The 25998-nt window shown below is 41.4% G+C and overlaps 1 protein-coding gene across 2 annotated transcripts in view; it reads right to left on the minus strand.

Moving 5' to 3' along the window:
- The window catches only part of AGBL1 (AGBL carboxypeptidase 1), an 832432-nt gene that overhangs the window by 418627 nt on the left and 387807 nt on the right, over window positions 1–25998 (minus strand). For both annotated transcript variants that reach the window (XM_053888750.1, XM_019460194.2), the window contains exon 19: window positions 13335–13464. In XM_053888750.1, the coding sequence (XP_053744725.1) occupies window positions 13335–13464 (130 nt within the window). The remainder of the gene's footprint in view (window positions 1–13334; window positions 13465–25998) is intronic.

Consider the following 25998-nt stretch of genomic DNA (forward strand, 5'->3'; position numbering starts at 1 on the left):
ACCATTCAATAGAATACTATCCAACACTGAGAATAAAAAAGCAGGCTAGACACAAAACAGTGCATGTAAGGATTTCCTTTCTATGACGTTCAGAAACAGGCAAAACTAATATTGCGGTGTAAATGAGGGTAGTGTTTGTTTTGGGGGGCTAGATATTATTATTTGACGTCTCTGGGTTGCTGGACATGTTCTTTTTCTTGATTTAGCTGGTGGTTACATGGTGGGTGCATTTTGTGATGATTTATCAAGCTGCACAACTGTGATCTGTGTGCTTAAAAATTAACAGATGATATCTACACATTTTCTGTTTCAAGGAGACAGAAGTCCTTATATTTTAAGGAGATATTTCTTCACATTTGTTCCTTAGTTGCTAGAAATGTAGCCTTTGCATACTAAGTTAAGGACACTGAGTAGGTAATTTAAGGTGTTTTCCAAATTTAATATTGATGCAGAATCGAGGAGAATTGATAGGAGAAGAAACAAGAGTGGAAATTGTAAGTGACAAAAGAGCAGAATTAGCAAAAATAGAAATACTTAAATTGGAATGAATGTAATGTCCTACAATTGGATTCAAACAGTGGCCAAAGTGAAAGGTAGACACATTGAGCTAAGAAGTAGATTTTGAATGAGAGAACCAGAAGTTTGGGCTGGCAGTTTGCTCAAAATAAATCAGAGGCTGCAGATGCCAAAAATTAATCTAATCATAAATTGCTTCTGGAGAAGTAAAGTGCTCATAAATTAAGACAACAATCCATCCAATGTACCTCATACTGGTCAATTTTTATCTAATATCGTGTTTTTTATTTCTGAGTGTGGCATTTTAAAACAAGCCAGGACACCTTAATAAAGAGGAACCAGAAAGCCCAGAAAAAAGGGGAATGTTTGTGAACAAGTAACAGCTGAAGACACTGGAGATGCTTATCCCAGAAAAAAAGAAGGCTTAACGGTGTCTGGATAGGAGTCCCACAAATTTCCAAATTCTCCCAGTTGGGACATGAATAAATGTACTTGCTATCATTTCAAAGAGCACGCAAAGGCAAAAGGAAGGATAATGTGGACATAGACTCCAGCTCTATGTTAAACTCAACACTTGTTGAGTATCTATTACTGACAAGAAATAACTCTATGGTTATCGCTGTCTTAATATGCTGTGTCACAGCTTTAAAAATTTCCATTCTCTGAAAATGTTTCAGCAGAAGCCAAATGAATGAATACCAGCGATGTTGTTGGTTGAGAAGTTAGACTAGATGATGCTTTTCTGGTATGTGATAAAGCCTTCAAGTTCACTGAACAGGAAGTTGTTGACAGCAGGAATGCAGCCCAGGACACTCGCGGTACATGGATGGGGTCATAAACAAACACACATGTCAAAGAAAAATAAAGGGACAAGTGAGTTAATGGTCTGCTTACTCATGATAGGAGAAGATGAAGACTAACATTCCAATGGCAGGTTAGAGCTCATAAGCCATGCTGCTTTGTTGGTGGGTCACAGAAGCAGAGAAGAATCAGCAGCGTCAGGATTGATTTTCTGGAAACAAGGTTATTGCCGGACAAGGAGCACGGACTCGATCGGGAGCCAGAAGGCAGGTTTGGGGACAGACCAAGGATCTATGAGCTGAGGGTTTTAAGGACTAAAGGACTTAAAACCGTTCTGTATGTTCACCTTCCTGTCCTCCCCCTCTTTCTCTTAATTGTCAATAATACATTCACACTGTAAATTCCCTGTTAGCAGAAAAAGTATTTCTTGGGGTACCTGGGTGGCTCAGTCGGTTAACCATCCAACTTTGGCTCAGGTCATGATCTCACAGTTGGTGAGTTTGAGCCCCGCGTCGGGCTCTGTGCTGACAGCTCCAAGCCTGGAGCCTGCTTTGGATTCTGTGTCTTTCTCTCTCTCTGCCCCTCCCCCACTTGTCCTCTATCTCTCTCCATCTCAAAAATAAATAAACTTTAAAAAACATTAAAAAAAAAAAAAGAAAAGTATTTCCTAAGTATTTTTTCTCTCCAATAAAACAAGAAAAGAATTTTATTTTTCTTTATGTGGAATCCTTTATTCTTGTTTCAGGTTGATGTCTTCTGAGAAAATAAATCTCCCCAGCTTCCACATATCACTGAGCTGTGGGTGCCAAAGCCAGAGAGGGTGATAAGCAGATCTGGGAAGAGGGAGTCGGTCCAATGACAAGTCAAACCACACACAAGACACAGAATGAAAGCATGGAAACAGTGATGGAGCAGAATAAGTTGTTCCCTAAGGAGGGGTGTAGTTAGGCAAATGCACAGAGAAAAGAAGAAAACAGAAAATGTGGCAGTAGAAAGAGAAACATGAGAGATGGGAAGAAGAACTGTCCAGACTTTTGGTGCTTTCTAGTTCCTGTAAGATTAAGGGACTTCTTTCCTCCAAAACTATCTTACTACTTGGGTTACTTTGAGCAAGATTCTGTCATTTCCAACAAATACATCTCCATCAATGGGTCAGTGTTTCTCCATCCTGTCCCTGCATTAAAATCTCCTGAGATTATAAAAATATCAATGCCTGGAGCCCACCTCCAGAAATTTTTATTTAATTGGTCTGCAGTGACAACCAGGGCTATGGGATATTTTTCAGTTTTCCAGGTGATTCTAATGTGCAGGCAGGGTTGAAAACCACTGTTCCTGTCAAGGGTTTAGAGCAGTGATCTCACATGTTGTTGAGTGTCAGAATGACCTAGAAGACTTGCCAAAGTTCAGACTGTAAACCACTCAGCAGCAATTGTGAGATTCCAGTTAAGATTGGAGCAGGCCTGGGAATTTGCATTTTTAGCAATTCCTGGTAGTGCTGATACCTGGGTCCCAAGCCCATGCTTTGAAAGCCTCTAGCCTAAAGGAACCAATAGACTTGTTGGAGGTTTAATCTTCTGCCAGAATGAGCTTGCCACCAACCTTTATCTCTTACACCTCAATGTCTCTCTGTGAATTAAATGCCCACCATTCTTATGAAAAGTGTGCAAACAAATGAAGACTGTGTCTTAGCAACAGATTTCTCCATAAAGGCAGTAGCTTTGCCTATGTGGTGACAGGCGCTCCTTAAATGCTGAATTCAACCAGAGTAAGGAGTTTTTTTGTTTTTGTTTTTGTTTTCTGATCCTTACGGATTCTGGAAGCTGATGTCAGTGAAAAAGTATAGACTTAGTCACCTGTGGGAATAAGCACTGCTTAGCCCTGGGACTTCTAGTGGCCACTGGAGACTCAGAATAGAGAGGCAGACATTGCCCAGCTTTTTGCTCAAATGATATCCCTAAAAATAAATGCTTGTTAATTATAGGAAACGTGTGTTCTTCTAAATTATAGGGGGCAATTACAAGTTAAATTATCAAGTTATTTCTGGTGAGGGAGTTTTTCTCTCCTATGGGAAGAAGTAACAGTTATGCTTCCTTTCTGTAAAATTCTGTGCCAGGTAAGTAGGAAGTCTGTCCAGGTTAACCTATGGTCCTATCTTGCTTATTCTTCAGTGGATTCAACAAATATTTACTGAATGCCTGCTTTGGGGGCAGGAGAAATTAAAATTTTAATATAATACAGCAATGTCCTTAATAACAATGCCAACAGGCAACAATGGTTATTTTATCGAAGGCTTATGACGTTTCAGATCCTGAGCTAATAACTTAATATAGATTATCTCATGATGAAACAGATGCTACCATTATCCCATTGCAGCCGAGAAAACTGAATTTCAGATAAAATGAATAACCTCTCCAGGTGCGCCCAAGTTTGCACTGCTTTTAAGTATGTGAGTAAATATTTGAACCCCAGCATGTTCTAATCCAGAATCCATGTTTCAAAAATGCTTTTTAGATTTCCATATTGCCTCTTCCAGGAGCTGTTTTGTTGGGATGATCCCGGGGTATACGGGAAACCCTCTCGCGGTGAGAGGAGGGTGCAAGCAGAGGTAAGTACGGGGTCTCTGGGAACCCAAATAAGGGCACGATGCAGAGTCCAAATGAACAGCAGTCTTGAAGATGCACGATGTAGGGGTCCTAGGATTTGCTGGTGGGAGGGGTATCCTACCTTGAGTCCTACTGAGCGAGAGCTACCCAAGCAAATGGAATGAGAAAGAACCCGCCCTGGATCTGAGGAAGTGCAAGCATTCAGAGTAAGTCTGTAGAGGACAGTACCTTGGGGTCTGCAAGCGGGCAGCAGGCAGTGAGTGATGCCCCTGCTCACTGCCCTGGGATGTTTGGACATTCTCCTGAAGGCAGGGAAGGAGCCGTTAAAGTGCTTGTGCAAGGAGGAGCAGCATGGTCAGACCACCACAACAGGAGCTCCAAGAGTTCACCAGAGAGACTGACACCAGGCACCAGAGGTGACAGGGGCCTCACTAATGCAGAAGTATGGAGATTATGGCAGCTCAAGTATGGAGAGAAAGGACATCGGGTGACAGAGGGAGGAAGGAAACTCTACAGGAGTTGGAGACTAAATGTATCTAGGGGCCAAGTGAGGAAGAAGTTACGGATACTCCCTAGATTTCTGGACTAAGTGAATATAGGCAAGAGGATCGTGCTTTCCCCCAAGGCAAGGAACATAGGAACACAGGCAGAGATGAAGATGTGGAGGTTTCTTTTCATTAAGTTGTGTTTTGTTTGAGCTGGAGTGGTGAGTTTTGAACTTGCTCACCCTGGGCTAAACCCACTCCCCGGTGTCTCGCTTTCTCCATCAGCAAAGTGGATGGTGTTGATTGGATTACGATTCTGAAATCAGGCTCATATGCATCTCCCCAGTACCTTTTCCAATGAATTCTTGTCTGAGCCAAATTGCAAGGTTAATTTAATTCATGCACAACATGAGTTCTATCATTTCTCGGGCAACAAAGAGGCTGTTCGGGGCCACATTACTATGCTCCTCACATGCCTTCCCCACCTTTCCCCTCCCTCCCTAGTCCCATTTCTGGTCTTCAGCAAGCTAATTGGGCCCTTATGCAAGAGGTTAACCCCCATCTCAAACACAGCTCCCCTGGCCGACTCTTACCCCCACAGCTCACCTATCCCTGACTGTGTTTACTGCTCTGCTCCGCCAGCTTTAGGCTGCTGTGTTTTCCATTCCTGACATCTGGGTCTCGTTCCTGCTTCCCAGCAGTGAGACCTCTGCATTATTTATGCCAACGCCACAGGAAAATGAAGGTGAGGCTGGAGCCGTGAGAAGGCAAATTCTGGGGTATGTGATGAAAACCCAAAACAGCAATGCTTCCAATTAAACCGAGCAAGGCTCACTGAAGCCCTGGAGATTCCAACTTGTGCACATTATTTTGCGGACAGCATTCAGCCCAAGCTCCTGAGTGCAACAAACATCTCTATGAGGGAAATCATCTTGGTGGCATATTCAATTGTCCTCCAAGAGCCCTGTTTGCAAGACCAAATTTTCCAGTCCTTTTACTGACAGTCATGCTCTCTCCTTTGTGTTTCACCTGAGAGAGAGCAATGTCCAGTCATGGCTGAGTTTAACCACAGGGGGCCTGGGCAGAATTTATTCCTACAACTATCTGAAAAGGGGATTTTATGCTCTATTCCCTTTCTTAAAGGGAGAGACTTCTACTTAAATTGGGCCATTATGGGCTAAAGTTCCAACATGGCCTTAGCAAAAGCAACCTTTACTTACAAGTCAGTTTGACCCCCTCCCATGGCTAGTGTGGGGTGAATAATTTCACATTAAACTCAGGAGATGCTTCAGTAACTAACCAGTTAGGAGACCACCCAGAGTGGGACCCTTTACTACATGTTATGAAATGCCAGCGGAGGTTTTCAGACATCCCAGTGTTATGCATTATATTGTCCTTTGTTCCAAGATAGTTTAATTACATTGAAAGTGCCCACAAAAATTAAGTCAAAACATATAGTCTAATATGTGGCTCTGTTTTGTATGTAGCACCCTTCTGGTAAGTAATAATAAATTTAATGTCTGCCATTAATTAGACTGCTTGATATGTGCCAGTCACACTGTAAGACTTTATGCACATCTACAGTCAGTATAAAAGTCCCGCAAGGAAGATATCACCCAAACTTACAGATGAGGTTCAACTTCTGCTAAGTAGAAGGAGGTTAAATGCTTGCCCATGGCCACCCATTAAAAAGAGATGCTCTATCTCATACTCCAATCTTTCTGGGCTCCAAAGATTTTACACAATAAAATATTTCAAATCATTGGATGTACCAGTGATGGAGAGCAGTATGGGGAGCCTGGGTGGCTCAGTCGTTTAAGCCTCTCACTTTTGACACCAATTCAGGTCACAATTTCATGGTTCGTGAGTTCGAGCCTCGTGTTGGGCTCTGTGCTGATAGTGCAGAGCCTGCATGGGATTCTGTCTCCCTCTCTCTCTGCTTCTCCCCCACCTGCTTTCTATGTCTCTCTCAAAATAAATAAAAAGAAACTTTTTTTTTTAAAGAGAAGTGTAACAAGATTGTCAATTAATGAAATTAAGATTGAGCTACCGGGCTTACCTTGGGGCCTCACCTTGGCTGAGTTTTACTCCCTGTCTCTGATTGGCTGGCCCTCTGTGAGTAGCAATAAGCTTAACACCCTGGCAGGGCACTTGAACAGTGAGGCCTTGGGAGGTTCCTCAGGAGTTAAAATTGCTTCCTTCCCCAGTTTTAGAGGTTGAAGGGAGAGAAGCAGCAGCCTGACTGTCACCTTTGGACACAGTCCCAGTGACCTGTCAGCATGGGTGAGGCCCCTACTGTTTGCCTCACTCAATTTCAGGTACTGAGGCTCTCAAGGCAGGAGTGTTAATATACCCATTTTGTGTGCCAATCCCAATCAGTACAGAAGTGTTACTGGGACTCATGTCTTCCCCAAAAGGTGGGGCCAAGACTAATGTTTTTGACCCATGGCAGATGTCCAAGTTGTCTGGATAAACCCAGGGGGCAGAGTATAAATGCTGACCTACCACCATGCTTACCCACTCCATGTAAGGAGGTTGCCTCAGTTTCCTGATGTACATTCCTGTCTTCAAGAACTGTTGGCTGTCTTGGCCTCCTAGACTGAACTGTGCTTTATGGTTGGCAACCCCTACTTTCTGGGACTAGTGCTTTGAGCTCTGTGTCCAATGCCGTTGGCCATGATCATTGCTGCCCTGCTCAAGTTCTCCTTGAGCATATGTATTGAACGGATGAAGCACAGGTCTCCAACGCCTTCATTTGAAGCCTGTTTTTACCTGTGGCCCACCCTCATGGAGAACAATCTTGCAGTGTGGCTCATCCATCTGGTCCTGTCTTCACGCATTTCTTGCCTTCTCCCCATCCCACCAGCTCTGGGCAGAGGCACCTTCACATTGGTTTATGCAACTACCCTCCTGTGTTCCCCTCCACTCCACCTCCCAGCTTTGCTCACAAAAAAATGAAAAATAGGGAATTGGCTCAAACTTCTTTGAAAAATCTGACTGGCCTTCCCTGTGGCATATGGAGAATCCAGATTTCCAGCTTTGTAATACTCAAAAGGTATATCAAAGATACTAGCAAGGGAGAAAGAAGAAAAAATTATCTGCTTTTCAACATAAATTTATGCAAGAAATGTTAGCGATTCACTTAAATGTGGAGTACTTGTGCCTATAAAAATACCTCTAAGACATGACTTCTGGTATGTTAGAGAAGCACTGTTTAATCTTTATTCTGATAGAATGAGAACAATTTTAAATAAAAGAATATGGAATCAAATTTAAATTTCTTTCACCCAGAACCTTCCCATTTCCCAACTATGGCAGCAAGATTTTTTTTTCCCTACCACATCCTTACACAGGAAAAGAGGGGAATTCTAGATGTGTACCTTAGCATGAATCAATGAAAATAAGCAAAAATAACACTTGTCCTTCTGCCACTTCTGAGGAATAAAGTGGAGATAAAATCAATAGTGTGTATAGAGTATCTTGAGGCTCTGGGGACAAGGTTTTAGGAAGACACATGCCATCCCTTTTTGCTCTCTCCTTTTGTCTCTGAAAAGAAGCTGATTAACTCAAAACATATGCCAGAGGGACAGTATAAGACCAAGAAAATCATTTAAGTAGCTAAAAATTCTGTTCCACTGGGCCCCAGAGAAAGATAAAACCAAAATATGCCCACCCTGTCCCTTGGCAGAAGGCGGCCTAGTTTGTCTAAGTTGTAAGTGGGAATCAATGAGCTCTTCAAAGAGCACTGAAATCCCTTTACCAGCATGCACTCCTACAGAGAGAGCCAAGAGGATGAGAATCGATAGCACTCCTAATTCCGAAGCCCAGATTCTCTGCAGTGGCACAGGGGCCAGGCCAGCTGCAACACAGCAGCCTGGAAGAGGCTGTGGCCTGGGTTTCTGGAAACCTCATGGAGCCTGAGAGCTTTCCTCCACTCCCCTTAGCTATGCCTCTCTCCCCCTAGGCCTCAGGCCTCCTACCTCTGGTAGGGAGTTCTACAAAGTGGAATGGGCTCAATGCCTCCTACCAGCTGACAGTGGAGGCTGTCTGTTCTTTGGGCTTCTCTGCTTGCATGCCTTTTCTCTGGCTGGACCTTTCTGACTAATAAATAGATCTTCTTCTACAGCTTTCTACTCTGCTGTGTGCTCTTCCTTGGCTTGAATTGCATGCCTGTGTGCTGGTCGGTCTCATTATAAGCAGGACCCTTTGCTTCCTGGTTGCATTTCAAAGTCCCTGTGACTATGCTTTGATTTATTTATCTTTAATTTTTTGTATTTAGGCAAATATGTACCTAGAGTGACATGCATAGACCTCGAATGAGTCTTTAATCAATGGGTTTTGGTGTAAGTGACTCTAATTGAGATACAGAACATTTCTACTAACCTCAATAGTTCCCTCCTGGCCCCTATTATTGAATCCCTTTACAGAGGCAATCAATGTTCTGATTCTTCGATCTTGAACTTTACATAAGTAGAGACATAGAGCATGTACTTTTTAGTGTCTAGTCTATGTCACTCAACATACTTCTGAGATTCATCCATGTTGTTGCAAATTTCAGTTTATTATTGTATTTTTTTTTCTCTGAATAGTATTACAATGTGTGAGTATATCTATATTTACTGTGTCTGGGCTTTGAATCCAACATCTGGAAGAGAATTCATGACCCTGTCATAAATTAGAGACAGAAAATAAAGGCTCAAGAAAATAGGAAAGAGACTATAATATCTGTGGGCTATCAGATGAGTCTATGCCACCAGTTAATGAGAAGTTTCCTTTCCTTTTCCCCATGCAGTGATCCCAAGTATTGAAAACTTGACAGAACACCAATTTCACAAGGCATAAGATCTAAGAGATCACAGGCAGGCCTTAGACCCTCTGAGAAAAGAATACTTTTCTACCTTACTGTAATAAAAACCAAGCAAACCCTTACTAATATTTTAAGCCCAGTTTAAGTGGCATCTCTAGTCTCCAGTTTTTCCATAACCTTGAGGGAAAATGATACAATCCCTCATTTGTGTTTCTACAACAACTCATATGAACTTTTACTGCAGTTTTTACCATTTTGTACTACCTTGGTGTCTTTGCAGACCTGACTGCACTTTCTAATAAAGTAAACTATAGACTCTTCAAAAAAAGGAGGGGTGGGGTCATCCCTTTCCTTTCCAGTGATTACACACATGATGTAAAGGAATGGGCACATGGATGAATGCCCAGATGGATGAGTGGATGGATGGATGGATGGATGGATGGATGGATGGGTGGATGGATGACGGATGGATGAGTGGATAGATGGGTGGATGGGTAGGTGGATGGATAGATAGATAGATAGATAGATAGATGGATAGGTGGATGGATGGGTGGGTGGGTGGGTGGGCAAATGGATGGATGGATGCATGGGTGGTTGGATGGATGGATGGATGGATGGATGGATGGATGAAACTGTATGTAAACACTGTCATATTGCCTATAAACTGAATGACCTGTCTGGTTTTTAGCAACCCTCAGCAGTATCAGGATACTGCTTTCTCTCACGATCTCACATTCTCATTGGTTCTGGGAGTTCATATTATTCTATTCACCAATAGGCAAATGCCTAAGTACCATCTGGAACTGGTTAAATCTCCTAGCCACCAGAAAGTGGCTTCCTGATGCTTCAGTAAATATTTTTATAGGAGCTAGAGGCTGGACAGGGTCACAGTTAATCTATAACCATGTAGCCCAAGAGTCAATCTGGACACCATGAAAATCTTCTCCGTATAGGACAGACCCGAGTACAGACGAGTGGCGGTGCTTGTGCTATCAGCAGGAAGCTGGTTAAATACAGCCTCACGGGTAACTAAAAGGTGATGCTGAGCCCATTAGAGAGTTTTGTAATACTGTGAATAGCATTTAGTACTCAGCTGTTTCTCACCCACCTCTCAGATGGTCCCAGCAGGAAACAAGTCTGTGGCTGTCGTGTTTACAGTTAATTAATGTTTATTTATATTTTAAAACAAGGCATTCACCTGTCATGCTGTAAAATAAATGTTCTGCTCTTCAATTAGAGGTTGTCAGAGTAGAGAGGAATCCTGTTTGCTATGGGTTGAATGCGTGTATATTTAACTGTGTATCAGGTAAGGACCTCTTTCCCTGTAAGTCTCTGTCTCCTCTCACAGAGGCTAAGGTTTCTTTCTCAAAGAATACACTGTTTCCAGGCCTTGTTCATAAGATTGGCGTTCTGCTGTACAGGCCATGAACTTGCTTCTAGAGGGAAGACAACAGAGGTACAAGTGTTTCCTTAGATGGGGATCGTGGGGGGTTAGCATGAAAATATAGCACATTTTGACCAGTGTAGAACAAGGATTCTTAAGGGAAAAGGACATGATTTATTCTCTTTGCAGTAAAGTAGTGGCTCACTAAGTGTGAAGTGTTTAAACGCTACACATTCCAAAGAAAGGTCTGGCTCTTGGTTGGCTCCTGGTAGATCACCCTGGCATTCTTGGAATAGTCTGCTAGTTAAGAGTGTCTTTCTTTACCTGGGCCTTGGGTCATGCCAGATGATTGATGCTGACAATGTGACCTCTGGTGGTAGTCTTGGACCATTAAGTGTCAGTTTGACTTCTAAAGGGACTGGAGACTGAGTAACTAAGATCAGACATCTGGGGCACCATGGCTATAATTGAGCTTCAATGAAACCCTGGTCATCAAAGTTCAGATGAGCTTCCCTGGTTGGCATACTATCCCTGTTATCACACACCACTGCTGGACAATGTAGCACTGTCCATACAACTCTACTGGGAGCAGACACACCTGAAAATCCACACCTGTCTCCTGGATTCTGCCCTATGTACCTTTTACCTTTGCTGATTTTAATCTGTATCCTCTCACTGTAATAAACTACAGTTATGAGCACGACAGCAATTCTGAGTTCTGTTTGTCCTTCTAGGGAATCAGTGAACCTGAGGATAGTCTTGGGGACACCCTCTCTCTCAAAGAGTAAGTGATAAAGAGAGATTGGGTTGCAGGGTGGAAAACAGGTCAGAACCGAATGCCAACTCTGCTATATACCTCCTGGTGACCTCAGGGAGGTCTCTTGACCCCTTAATTTTTTTGAGATATCAGTAAGATTCTATACTAGATATTCATCTATTATTTCAATAGATATTTACGGAATGAACCACTGTTTTCATTTTTGTATTTTGGGGAGAGGGGCAGAGGGAAAGAGAGAGAGAATATGGAGACCGATACAAGCCTCGATCCCATGACCCTGGTATCATGACCTGAGCCAAAATCAAGAGTCAGATGCTCAACCAACTGAGCCACCCAGGTGCCCCAGTGTGCCACTGTTTTTATCACATAGTATATGTTCAAAAAGTGGTTAATGGTAGAGGTGATTGCTTGACCCATCTGTAAGCTTATCCACACTATTTTAAAAGTTCCTTACGTTAGGCAAGCAGTCTAAATTTGGACATATGCCCCTCCATGCTTTTGCAGAGAGTATGTTCACAGTTTGTAGTCAATAAATGATTATTTTCCTACAGTTACTTGTGTACCATTGCCTCCTTCATTAATCTTGGGCCTAGGCCTCTTGTCTCTAATACAGATCTTCATCAATTTATGATGAGATTGCAACCTGTTAAACCCATCATAAACTGAAAATATCACACACTGAAAATGCATTTAATACATCTAACCTAGGAACATTGTAGCTTCGCCTCACCTATCTTGCATGTATGTGCTCAGAACCCTTACCTTAGCCTACCGTTGGGTGAAATCATCTAACACGAAGACTTTTTTATAATAAAGCGTTGACTACCTGATGTAATTACATTGAACACTGTGCTGAAAGTGAAAACCAGAATGGTTGTATGGGTACAGAATTCTGGTATGTGTATGGGTTGTTTATCCTCCAAATCATTTGAAAGGCTGGAAGCTGCACCTTGCTGCCACAGCCCAGCAACACAAAGAGGTGCCTGGGAGAGGATCAAAATTCAAACTTAGAAGTATGCTTCCTACTGAATGTGAATCACTTTCACAGCATCGTAAAGTTAAAAAAATGGTAAGTGGAACCATCAGTAAATCGGGGGCCAGACTGTCTATCATCTGTTTTCCTTCAATTTTGCAGTTGCTATAAGCTTGGGAGTAAAGCCTGTGTATAAAAGTACCTGGAATAGCGCCAGAATCATCTTTGGAATTGAATATATACTAGGTGAACATGAATATTAACAACTAGAGGATTTCTTTCAATCACTACTTAATAGATAAATAATATTCTCTCTTGACCAATAACTGAAAAAACAGAAAAATGGGTTAAAGTGTGATTTTTGCACAGCTTTCACCAACGAGTATGGTTTGAGCCAATGGTTTGCCCCTATGATGGGTTAAATTGTATCTTCTCCCTCAAATTCTCGGTACCTATGCATGTGACCCTATTTGGAGACAGTTCTTCGCAGATGTAGTCAGGTCATACTTATTATGGTGGTCTCTAACTAGGTCACCTTAACCCAGTGACTGCTATCCTTAGGAGAAGAGGGAACTCTGTACACAGACACACACAGAAAGAAGATGGCCATATGAAGACAGAGACAGAAATTCGAGATAGATCAGCTGCCACCAGCCACATTCGGGGCTCCTGGCAATCAGTGCAAGCTAGGAATGGGCAATGGAGGGTTTTTTTCTAGAGCCTTCAGGATATCATGACCTGGTGACACCTTGATCTTAGATGTCTAGCTTCCAGAAAACTGAGAGAATGTGTTTCTGTTGTTCTAAGCCGCCCAGTCTGTGGTACTTTGTTATGGCAGCCCTAGGAAATGAATACATCCCTCTTTAAAGCTTATCACACCCAGGTCTTTGGCTGGTATCTGGGTTTCCTTCCTTGACAGAAAGGAAGTTGCCTCCTGAAAATGGAAGGAACCAGCCAAGAGTGTAGAGGCACAAGGAAGTGACTCACCCTGGGACTTCGGCCAATACTGCTCAGGTAGTACAGGAGTCCTTTGGCATGGTAGATTGTTGGCTGGAGATGGGCACTGGGAGAGAGCCATTGTCTGTTCAAATCCTCCCCTTTCAGTGAGCATCTGTGACTGCAGGAATAAACAAGCAAATAAATACTCATTGAGAAGAAAATAACTTGAGAAAATAAAGCTCGACAAGACAAACAAACTAATGAATCCAATGTCCTTCTGACTTCTGTCCAATTGGCATCAATTGCAGATGTCCAGAAATCTGCAGATCTGTCATTTAAGCTCCGAAAGTGTTGTGATTATTCACAGTCCCGGAAAGAACTGGAAGCCATATTTGACTTTTTGACTTAATATTGGGTTATCACAGTTTTAGGGCGAAATTTGGGAAATGTAGTTCCCCACAGAGAATGAATTCGATAAATTTCTCGAGGTTCTGGGACCTTCAATTCTACAAATAATTAAGTTGAGCTCAATCTGTCATGCAGGGTGTGTTATATACGATATTTCCAGCTGGCCCAATAACTCTGCCAGGTGGATATTATTCCATCCCAATGAAGAGACTGAAGCTTAGAAATGATTACATAAATGACCCGAGATCACAAAACTAACAGCTAGGCTTTACATCCAGGTCTATTTGCCTCTAAAAAAAGCATAAGGCTCTTTCTCCTATCACTGTGCTTCCTCCCTATCCATACAAATGACACGGAATGCTTGACATTTACCCAGAGAGCCAGAGTATCTTTTTCAAAGACATCATCATGGGATGCTGGCACTAGAAATGAGCTCAGAATCATCCATCGTCTCATTTGGGAAATGGAGACGTCCACATTTGAAAGTATCACATTACTTTACAAAGTTGACACAGCTGGTTAAGATAGTGCTGCCTGCAATTCAGAGGAAAGAAAACTAAGAATCTGAGTTGTCAGGTAAGATCATCCTCAAAGAGACTCCCAGAGATGAACAAGAGACCCCCCAGGCTCAGGGGAAGCCCCCAGCAGTCCTGCTAAGATGCTCCTTACTCAAGAGAGCTAACAAGAGAGATGCCAGGAATTGAGGGGAAGCAATACAGCATCCTCATCAGCCTTTCCCCACCCCTACCCCACATCCCCTGCTGCCCTGGTCTTTCCATACTCCACACCCATCAAACTTGTCACAGATCCCACTGAGCAACTGTGTCTACTGTCACTTTGCCAGGACTCCCCACAGCTCCATCCCTTTCCACTCCTGCAACTTTCAGGGGATCAGCACTGCAGGGAAATTTCTGATCCCCAGGACATCCCATTCTGCTCCTATTTGGTGCAATAGCATCCAGAGATCCCCTTCACCCGAGTTCTCATAAAACCATTTTGGGTGAGGTTTTACTGTTCTTTAGTTATCTTTACATCTCTTTCCTTGGACTGTGAGCTTCCTGGGGGCAGGAACAGTCAGTTTTTTCCCATCAAAACCTTAATATAGTAACTGTGTCAGAGTTGGTATCCAGTAAATAATTTGGAATGAATAAATGCACTAGCATTTCAAATGTAGAACCGGATACGTTTTCTGTGTGTGTGCTTTTTTTTTTTTTAATCACTATTTTCAATAAATCTTGGAGGTGGAAGGAAAAAGGTTCAGCCTCCTTCTTTTACCACTTTCTCATCTTCGTGTTTCTGACATTATCTTAAATATTAGTTTTCTGCTGCTTGTCAGCCTCCTCTTACAGCTCACTAGAAACCAAAAACCTTTAGATTAATCATTTACCCCGATCGCGCCATTAAAATATTTTGACTTGAGAAATGGTAGGTTTTTTCATCTTCCTTTCTGACTTTTTTGTTCCTTTCTTGCTATTTTTTCTCCCCTCCTCTTTTTAACAGCCAAGACATACAGAAATAGGGCTTATCTGTTCCGCCCGGCAACCAGGGATAGAGGTAAAATATAAAGGAGATCTTTCATGCTGATAGTGACAGAAAGAAGCAGGTGTCCCCAGACTTGCTCCTGAGCATATTTGCTGTGTTTAAATGAATTTCTTTTCTCAAATCAAGGTACTTGCAGTAAAATATCCCAGATCCTCAAGACCCTAACTGCTCTGTGACTCTCCTTGACTTGACCTGGATTCGCATCAACACTAGGGATTTGTTTTTGCTTTTGTTTTTGTTTTTCCTGTTGGTAACATCTAAAGTGATGAAATCAGTCAAGACCCCTTAAAAGCATTTCTGTTTGTATAAATGAAAATGCAGACATTATATGTGTCCAGTAGCCATCAATTCCATGTCAACTCTCTTTTTCCATATGCTCCATGGAGACCAAGCACAGAGGCAATGTCTATGTGGGAAAAGCTCATAGGCCACCACATAGCAAAAAAAAGTCATTCCAAATTACAAGTTCCAAAAACAGAAAAAAGTAAAGTTTGTGCTGCAGTCAGAATAAGCCCTGGGTTTGGGTTAAGAAGTCCCAGTCTCGAATTTCAGCTCTGTCACCAGATAGGGGATTTGGTGTCTCTTTGAGAGTCAATATTCTCATAGGGAAAAAAAAAAAAAGAAAAAAAAATATATATATATAGAGAGAGAGAGAAATAAAGATAGATAGATATGCCTAAACTGCTTCCGAAAATTATTTTGAGGATCAAATGAAATGATATCTCCATGGAGAAGTATCTATATAACTCAATCTCTACCCGTGTCTACATCTGTCATGTCCATACCTATATCCATTTGCACATCTCCATCTTTATCTGTATTTCTATCTTCATCCATATCTGTAATGTTCAGGTATATACAGCAGTGTTGCACTATATTTATTGGTTCCTCATCTCATCCTACTTTTCTTTCCTTATGAACAATAATGAAGCTGTATTCAGGTTGATCAGAAGAGATAATCTTGGCTAGGAACCCCAAATAGGAGGCTGTGGTCAGTTTCAATTACCAGTTGATTCGAGCAAATGTAAACGGGGAAGCAATGAGACTAAGAAGCAAGGAATTCATCTAAGAAAAAATGCAAGGCAATAACACTATGAATTGCTAATCGGACTTTGGGCTGTGAAACAGTGCACAGGGGGCTGGTGGAGAGCACCTGAGATTATTTAATTGTATTAGATAATCTTGTAAACTTGCAGAAGAACTTGGGCCAATGTAAGACTGTCAGAAGCTGTTAGTTTGGGGTAAATTTTGTTTTCCAGGGCTGGAGACAACGATGCATTCCCTTTGTACCCATAGGCTGTGTGGATTTGGAAGCCCACATGGTTGTATTTGTACTCAGGGCTCTATGTATGGCTAGGATTTTGAGAGTATCTCTGTGTATGCCTAGTGTTTCAGATGCTCCTCTATCTATGTGATTGCAGATTATCACAATATGTACTACACATAATTTGAGTGCTTTTCCTTTTAAAGCAAATCCATTTGCTCCCAATCTCCAAATCCATTTGGCATTTTGTGTTAATAATATCAAAGATTCATGCAGTCAGAGAAACTGTTGCTATTCTTCCCAGAGATTTGTTTTAAGCATTTGAAGATGAAACGCACCCCATCTTATTATCTACTGTAGCATTTCTGAAGTGACAGCTGCTCCCTCTATGTGGAGAGAATTAGCAGATGGACAGCTATGACTGGCTGGCAATAAATTCAGTGCCTCTAATTTCTGAAAAGGGGTCAGCCCCCAAATAGAGTTTAAAGTCCTGCTTTGTTATTAAGAATAAAATGGTGAGCGTTGCTACATTTTCCCCCATTGAAAACTGCAAACTTGAAAAAAATATATTAAATTTTAAATGAAAAAAAAAAAAAAGAAAACTGCAAACTTAAAAAACTATATTTTAAATTTTAAATGAAAAAAAAAAGAAAACAGCAAACCTACAGAGGGAAAACAACAACAACAACAACAACAAAAACCAAACAAACTTCTTCTTGGTTTTAATAGGTTGAAGCTATGTGACCCAACTAGTCTTCACTTTTTTTTTTTTTTTTTAAGTTTTAGTTTAACTACAGTCTAGTTTAAGGCCATGCTTTTATGCACTAAGAATGCTAGATATAGGGTGACCAACCATCTGGTTTGTTCAGGAATGTTACAGTTTTATTTTATTCATTTTTAAATACTTTTTTAATTGTTATTTATTTTTCAGAGGGAGAGAAAGAAAGAGAGAGAGCAGAGGAGGGGCAGAGAGAGAGAGGGAGACACAGAATCCGAAGCAGGCTCCAGGCTCTGAGCTGTCAGCACAGAGCCCGATGCAGGGCTTGAACTCACAAACCGCGAGATCGTGACCTGAGCTGAAGTCAAACACTAAACCGACTGAGCCACCCAGGAGCCCTTAGACCTCATTTTTAAAACAGTTTTAGGTTCACAGCAAAACTGGGTGGAAAGTTCACAGAGTTCCCATATATCCTCCACCTGTGCATAGCGCCCCCTATCTCCAACATCCTCACCCCTCAGAATGGTATGCTTGTTAAGGTCAATGAATCTACACTGACTCATTATTATCACCCAGAGTCCACAGATGACATCAGGATTCACTCTTGGTGTTGGACATTCTACGGGTTGGATGAGTGTATAATGGCATGCATTAACTATATACTATTACACGAATTAGTCTCACTAAAAATCCTCTGTGTTTTTCCTATTCTTCCTTTTATTTTTTTAAAAAAATTTTTTTAATGTTTATTATTTTTTGAGAGGGAGATTGACAGAGTGTGAGCAGGGGAGGGGCAGAGAGAGAGGGAGACACAGAATCTGAAGCAGGCTCCAAGCTGTCAGCAGAGAGCCCGACGAGGGCTCAAACTCACAAGCTGTGAGATCATGACCTGAGCCGAACTCCCAGGCGCCCCAAGGCATGTTGCAGTTTTAGACTTGAAAATCCGACATCCCAGGAAACCCCTGAGTCCCTGGTAAACCAGAGCAATTGGTGCCCCTCCAGCTAGATCTCAAATTCTAAAAGGTGTTTCAAAGGTACCAGGCCAGAATTTGGCTTGTTTCGCATTGACTTTGAACTTTTTGGGTGAGGCCAGTACCCTCCCGCCAGCCTGCCTGTTTTTATCTCTGACTGCTTTACATATACATATTATGTGCCTGCTCTTTCTAGGCATTAGCAGTCTGTGTCCAGGAAGTCTTAAACCTGTGGGTTTTGGTAGGACATATTTCTTCCCTTGGAAAAAATAAAATACAAAAAAGACCTCTGATCTCCTGAAAATATGGCCAAGCAAAAGCATCTTGGCTGAAATTATTAAACAGTGAATCAGTAGCGCCAGTCCTGAGAGGTCACTGAACAAGAGCAATGGCACAGAACCCTAAGTAAAGTGTAGCCTCAAAATCTAGACAACCTAAAGGGAAATGATGTCACTAGATTGCATTCTTTTAACATTAATTGCGTATTTATGTATCTGCTAATAACAGGGATTATGACCCTGGCCAGAGACTGGGACACGAGTGACATAACCGAAGCCTTGACAAGCAGACTCTGAACTACCAGGACCCCTAGAACAAAGAAACCATCACAAGTCAGAGAAAGAAAGAAGAAAAGTGAGTCACTTCCTTAAAGAGGATCTATCAAGCTTCAGTCAGACAATAAAATGATACAAAAATTCCCCCATCCATCCATGGCTGATAAATGGAGAGATGGGGCCCATCAGACTGAATGAATGATGCCGGGCTTGATAATATTCATCCCCCCTGGCACAGCAAGCTTTGAAATTTAAAGAGAAGCAGTGTATTTGAAATGTAGCAAGCAACTTCACTATTCAGTGCACATCCTAGGAACAGGAGGTAGCATGGGTGCAGGAGGAGAATATTTATAAAGGTAAAGAGATACATGGAAGCTTCAGGAATAAGAACAGCATGGGGTACTATCAGCTGGACACTGCACCCCGAGCTTTCTAAATAAACACCGCTTGGATACAGAAAAGAAGGGAAGAAGGGGAAACAGATGGCAACTTCGTCTGTAGACCATGGTTGCTGTACAGCTACAGACAATCTGGGTGGCCAAGTCCATGCTAACATGATCAACGTAGTATTTTGGTCACACAAAATGCTCAGAGAGTCAATGATCTAGACAGCAGGGGAACAGAAAAGACCAAACCAGGTGTGCCTCAACACCTCCAACATCCAATGTTATGTCACTAAAGGACTGACCATCCCAGAGCCCAGGTATAGGAGCACTTGAAAACTGGTCATCCAGTAAGTTACCCAGAATTGATGCTTGGACCTAGGTCAGTCCAAACCTAAACCAACTTGTCTTTATGCTCTTGTTCCTCAAAGTATGGCCACCAACCTGGGAGTTTGTTAGATATGCAGAACCTTGGGTCCCACCCAGGATCTGCATCTTAACAAGATCCCCAGGGAATCTGTATGCACATTTAGGGTGAGAAACAGTGTTTTCTACTATACCTTGAGGAAAGAAAGAAAATTAACACTTACAAAGAAACCGTGTACTTTACAAAAGACTGTGTTGCCACCACACTTTCAGAAGCCTAGAACACATGCTATTTAGAACCTCTAGCATCTTGGGATGCCTGGGTGGCTCAGTCGGTGGAGGGTCCAACTTCAGCTCAGGTCATGATCTCATGGTTCGCGAGTTCAAGCCCCACACCAGGCTCACTGCCGTCAGCACAGAGCTTGCTTCGGATCCTCCTCTGTCCCAGTCTCTCTGTCCCTCTCCTGCTCACACTCTCTCAAAAATAAGTAAACATTAAAAAATATATATATATTATATATATAATATATATTTTTTTATATATAATATATATAATATATATTTTTATATATTATATATATATTATATATATATTTTTATATATAATATATATATTTTATATATAATATATATATTATATACATAATATATATAATATATAATATATATTATATATTATATATTATATATTATATATTATATATTATATATTATATACATTATATATATATAATATATAATATATATATATTTTTTTTATATATATATTGGGGCGCCTGGGTGGCACAGTTGAGTGTCTGACTTCAGCTCAGGTCATGATCTCATGGTTCGTGGGTTTAAGCCCTGCGTCGAGCTCTGTGCTGACAGCTCAGAGCCTGGAGTCTGTTTCAGATTCTGTGTCTCCCTCTCTCTCTGCCCCTCCCCTGCTCTCGCTCTGTCTCTCTCTCTCCCCCACTCTAAAAAGTAAATAAACATTTAAAAAAAATTTTCAAAGAACGAATGAACGAAAGAACGGAAGGAAGGAAGGAAGGAAGGAAGGAAGGAAGGAAGGAAGGAAGGAAGGAAAACCTCTAGCATTTCACCTGGACCAGCACTGGCTCCAAAAGTCTGGATACACCCCCACCCTCCCTGCCCATCCCATTTGCCCAATTGATGTATTAGTCTCTTACATGTTTTCATTTGAAAACCAATATAGAATTAAGATGAAAATGCATTTTCTCTAGGTTTTTTTTTTGTTTGTTTTGTTTTGCCAAGTCTGATTTCATAGTACCTGATTCAAACATCCAATGGAACAATTCAAAAGACAACAAGGTAAGGACATGTTCAGCTGAAATCAGACCAGATTAAGGGGTGGGCCAGCTTGGCAAATAGAATGAGCCCCACAATATCACTTGTCAAAATCAGGAACATATAACCAGTTAATTCACATTTCTACACAGCATTCAATCCCATATACAACTGATTCAATAAAAATAGGTATCACTCCCACTGTTAATACTAAGTTAATACTAGGTTAGTACTAAGGTTGAGGTTTTAAAGCTATGTCTTGAGACCAACAACTCTCTGTGAAGAACTAGCCAAACACAGAAAAGTCAACAGTAAAACCTTGGGCTGTGCCAGCAGCTCTCAGACCACCCAGCCGACAATCACTTGAAGTCACCCATTCAGACTGGCTACCATTTTGGACCCCATCACCTTTTGGACCACATTACTTAACAGATATGAGTAAGAATAATTTAATTTCTGAGATTATAAATCCATTAATAATCTTGGCAAAAAGTTGTCAGAATGGGAAATTGTAAAAGAAAAAATTTTAAAGCCAAGAACTAATGATTATCTCCTTTAACGTTAAAAAAAGAACAAAGAAATCCTTTGAAAGACACTTCAACACTCATTCCTGACAAAGACAATCAAGAAAATAAGGATTGATGGATACTGCTTACTTTACAAGTCACTGTAAGGTGTAAAGGTACATTCCAAAGACAAAAGTATTGCAGAAAAACATGTTCATTAATTCATAAAATATTTATGGTCACAACATTACTCTTCTCCTGAGGAACTCAGCAGTTAACAGGTCCTACGAGGACCACACAGTCCAGGGATCATCATCAAGTGGCAGCAGAAGGCAGACGCTATGTACACCTTGTTCTGTTCATTTCTGAGCGCCAACCCAGCACAGTGATCAGCATGTGGTAGGCAGCTATCCATCATTAGCTAAGAAATAAACGAAACCCAACCCTTATTTTACTGCTGTCAGAATATTTCTTCTCTGGGCAGCCAATATCTAAATTAAAACTGTGTCTTTTTTTTTTTTTTTTACTGTCAATTCAACAGATTTAATTATGGGATATTGATTTTTCCTATCATCTCTGTCTTGGCAAGGGCTTCTGTACTGCTGCTGTCTGCTTTGGATTAAAAGTCACTGTAATTTCCTTGTTAGGGAGAAACCTTTAATGAAAAAATTCCATGTAAAGCTCAAAGCCATTAACACTGAGAAAAATAAAATATTGTGTTTTTTTTTTTAATTTTAATGTTTATTGGGGCGCCTGGGTGGCTTGGTCGGTTAAGCGTCTGACTTCGGCTCAGGTCATGATCTCACGGTCCGTGAGTTCGAGCCCCGCGTCGGGCTCTGTGCTGACAGCTCAGAGCCTGGAGCCTGTTTCAGATTCTGTGTCTCCCTCTCTCTCTGCTCCTCCCCTGCTCATGCTCTGTCTCTCTCTGTCTCAAAAATAAATAAACGTTAAAAAAAAATTTAAAAAAATTTTAATGTTTATTTATTTTTGAGAGAGAGGGAGAGTGAAAGAGTGCGAACAGGAGGTGGGGAAGGGGGGGGGAGGGGCAGAGAGAGAGGAAGACACAGAATCCAAAGCAGGCTTCAGGCACCCACTGGTCAGCACAGAGCCCGACCCAGGGCTCAAACGCACTAGCCATGAGATCATGACCTGAGCCAAAGTCAGCCACTTCACTAACTGAGCCACCCAGGCACCCCCCAAAATTTTTTTAAATAAAACTGCAGTGGGAGTTGCATTCTTATCTCAAATGTAGGAGCTGATGAAGAAATTTATAGCTGAGGCCTCCCAAAGAAACTCAAAAATTAGGTTCTTTAGTGGACCACAGGATTAAATAACACCCCAAGCTTCTCTTCCTGAATGGAAAGAATTCATAGCTCTTTCCTTGTTCTCTTTTTCTCTCAGACACTTATTTCATATTAAGGTCATTTATCCTTATGGACCAGAAAGCAGACCGTGCATTTACATCTCCCCAGTGAGTTCATCGAGCCAAAAGGTTTCTCTAGCGAGTAACAACTCCTCCCTTCCCTGCTAAGTAGGAAAGGTAACAAGAAAGGTGATTCTCTGCTTTCTCTAGAGAATGTCAGTGTGTTTAACTCTGGTATATAATAAAATCTAGATGAGTCTCTTGGGGCAAAGAACACAGATGTAAAAAAATAATTTCTGCTCATTGGTCTTTATAGGTTCCTGGACCCAATTCTAACACGGGTGAGTTCTCCCAGACAAAACACAAAACCAGCAAGGTATCTGAGAATTCACCTCAATTCTGATACTACCCAGACGTAGCCTCACATCCACAAGGTGAGGGTTGAGTCCTACAAGACTGCCCCCACCCCACTTCAGATGCCAGCCACAAGCCCTGGGCTAATCTGCGCTACCGACCCACTGGCTCCAGCCTGGAGATTCTAATGATCTCCTCCTCAGGATTCATTAATTTGCTAGTGGTGCTCACAGAATTCAGGAAGCACTTGTGTTTACCAGTTTATTAAAGGATATGATAAGGGATGTGCATTAACACCCAGATGAAGAGATGCACAGGGTGAGGTATGGAGAAAGAGTGTAGAGCTTCATGTCTTAACCAGTCTCCACCTGTTCACCAACCTGGAGGCTCTGCTAACCCTTCTGGGTCTCTATGGAGGCTTCACCATGCAGTCATGATTGACTAAGTCACTGGCTGTTGGCTGATTCAACTTCCAGCCCCTCTCCCCTCTGCTGAGGTCTGGAGAGAAGACTGAAAGTTTCAGCCCTCATGGTGTATTCTGCTGGCAAGCAGCCCCAGCCCCAGCCCCTGAGTGGGGTGCAAAACGAAATACACTTGTATAGCCCTTATCACAAGAAATTCTCACAGTTGTAGGAGCCAGGAACCCTGGGCAAAAACCAAGCACATCTGACAAACACATTTTGGTCAAATGAATGACCACACATATATTTCTTCTAAATCAAGATACTGCAGGGGGTTTCAGTAGCTAGGAACATTAACCTTATCCCCTAAAAGCAATAGGGTCACCAATACCATCCTGGGTAAAAAACTGTAGAAAATTATCTGGGAGCTCTGGAGTTCCTTTTCCTTGAAGTCCTGGCAGGAGAAAGTGGAGACAGGAATGATAACACTTACAGTGCTGAAGAGAAAGTCAGAAAACAAATTTAATTTTAGTCTTGGCTTTGACACTTGTTACCATGCGATCTCAGGCAAGTTTCTTAATTTTGCTTGGCTCAGAGTCATGTTAAAGGGAAAGAAAAAAAGATTAGGACACATGATCTCTATCCAAGGTGATTTTCTTCTTTAAAAATGCATAATTCAAGAAAAGAATTTCAAAAGAAAAGAGAAAGAAATGCAGAGATACACAGGGGAAAGGAGGACCAGGAGGTGGGCTAAACAGCTTTATTTTTCAAAACACAGATTCATAGGACGAAAAATTGTCCATGATTTATCACCTCCTACCTGAATTGCAGCCATGGCCTCCCCACTGTTTTTCTCATCTCCTACCTCTCATAACGTTTCTCTCCCAATTTGATATAATTCCAAAATGATATCCAAATTCTTTCAATGGTCTTCCATTACCTAAAAAGAGGATGTGTGAACCACTTTGGCTGGCACTCAGCTCACTAATCCAACTTAACCTCCTTTTACCACCCAACAAAAACCCCAGTGCAACAGGCAAGCCAGATTTCCTCCTTGTTCCCAGAACAGTTTGGGCTCGCCAACCCATTAAATCCTCTCAACTGCTCATGGAACCATGTCTGAAATCTGATTATTTTCTTCTCTTTCTTTTTCTTAATCGACCATCTTTCAGAGAAGTTCCCAAGCCTGCCCCTTCTAGGAGACTTTCTTTGACTACTTCAATCCATAGCAATTTCTCTAGCCTCTGAAATCTCTTAGGAAAACAAAATGGTGAAAATGTGTGCATCTAGTCACCAAAGTCAGACTGTGCGTTCAAATCCAGTTCTACCACTAACTCCACTAAATGTAAGACTCCTCAATATCAGATGAGAAATAATCCTGCCTCTCAGTGTCTACGTAAGGGTAATATCAGTATCTAATTTACAGGATTGTGTTCCTTTTGCTTCTTAGAATTAAGTAACATAACACATGGAAGGCACTTAGCAAAACGGTTAGTACATAATTCATGATCAATAAATGTTTGGGTTTTTTTTAAAGCAATTCTTCACAGAAATCATGTTTGCATCATCATCAAATACTGTCCTGAGCTTTCAGTTATGTAAACTACACATTTAGATTATAAATCATTGGAGGAAAAATGAATTTTGTACGTTTATTGAATCCGCTGCAATTCTTGCCATCATGCCCTACATTTAATGACTCTGAATAACCACTTGTTATATAAAAGTTTAGAGATAAATTAGACCATCAATATAGGATAATTTTCCTTTTTTGATACTTAAAGCAAAGCATAAGAGAAAAATTAAAATAAGAAAGGAAAAACAAAACTGCATTTCTCACTTCATCCTCAAAACAGCATCCATTTCCTTCCCCAAAGAGACTGTAGCACAGCAGGTGTCTGTAACTATCCTTACTCACATATTTCCAGCAAGAATTTGAACCCAGGTCTTTCATCAAATTGAAAATAGGTGGCCTGGAGGAAGTACAGAAATTTCGTTACCCAAAACACAATCTTCTAGTATCTTCTTTTTCCTCCTTGGTTACCCTCATTCTTCCTTGACATACTCCATACCGTTTTCTTGCGGAAAAGGTTTTGTTTTGGCTTAAATCTTATCCACTTCCTCTGCAGCCCATTTACATTCTTCATCTGAGTCTCTCTCTCTCTCCCTCTCTCTCTCTCTCTCTCTCTCTCTCTCTCCCTCTCTCTCAGTTCCAGGATGTTAAAAAAAAAAAAAAGGCAAAGGAACTATTTTTCGGTCTTCATAGACCAAGAAGGAGTACGGACAACCTTCTCTCTATTCTAGTAACTGGCTCCCCGATTTCTTTGGTTGTTCTAACCAAAACCAAATACCTTGTAGTCACCTTCAATCTTCAATGCCTCCTTATTTCACATCCCTAATCCCATTCACTATCCCATGCTGTGCCTTCAAAATATATACAGAAACCAACGACAACTCACCACTCTCACTACTACCATCCTGCCCAAACCACAATCATCTCTTACCACACCAACCCCTTTCTGCAAAAGGGGTTGCACCGCTGCAAAACCTTCTGATTTTTTACCACACCAACCCCTTTCCTCATCATTTATTCTG

This window comes from Panthera pardus, unplaced genomic scaffold (genome assembly GCF_024362965.1).
Source record: "Panthera pardus isolate Hobbes unplaced genomic scaffold, ASM2436296v1 HiC_scaffold_24, whole genome shotgun sequence".
In the NCBI taxonomy this organism is placed as follows: domain Eukaryota; kingdom Metazoa; phylum Chordata; class Mammalia; order Carnivora; family Felidae; genus Panthera; species Panthera pardus.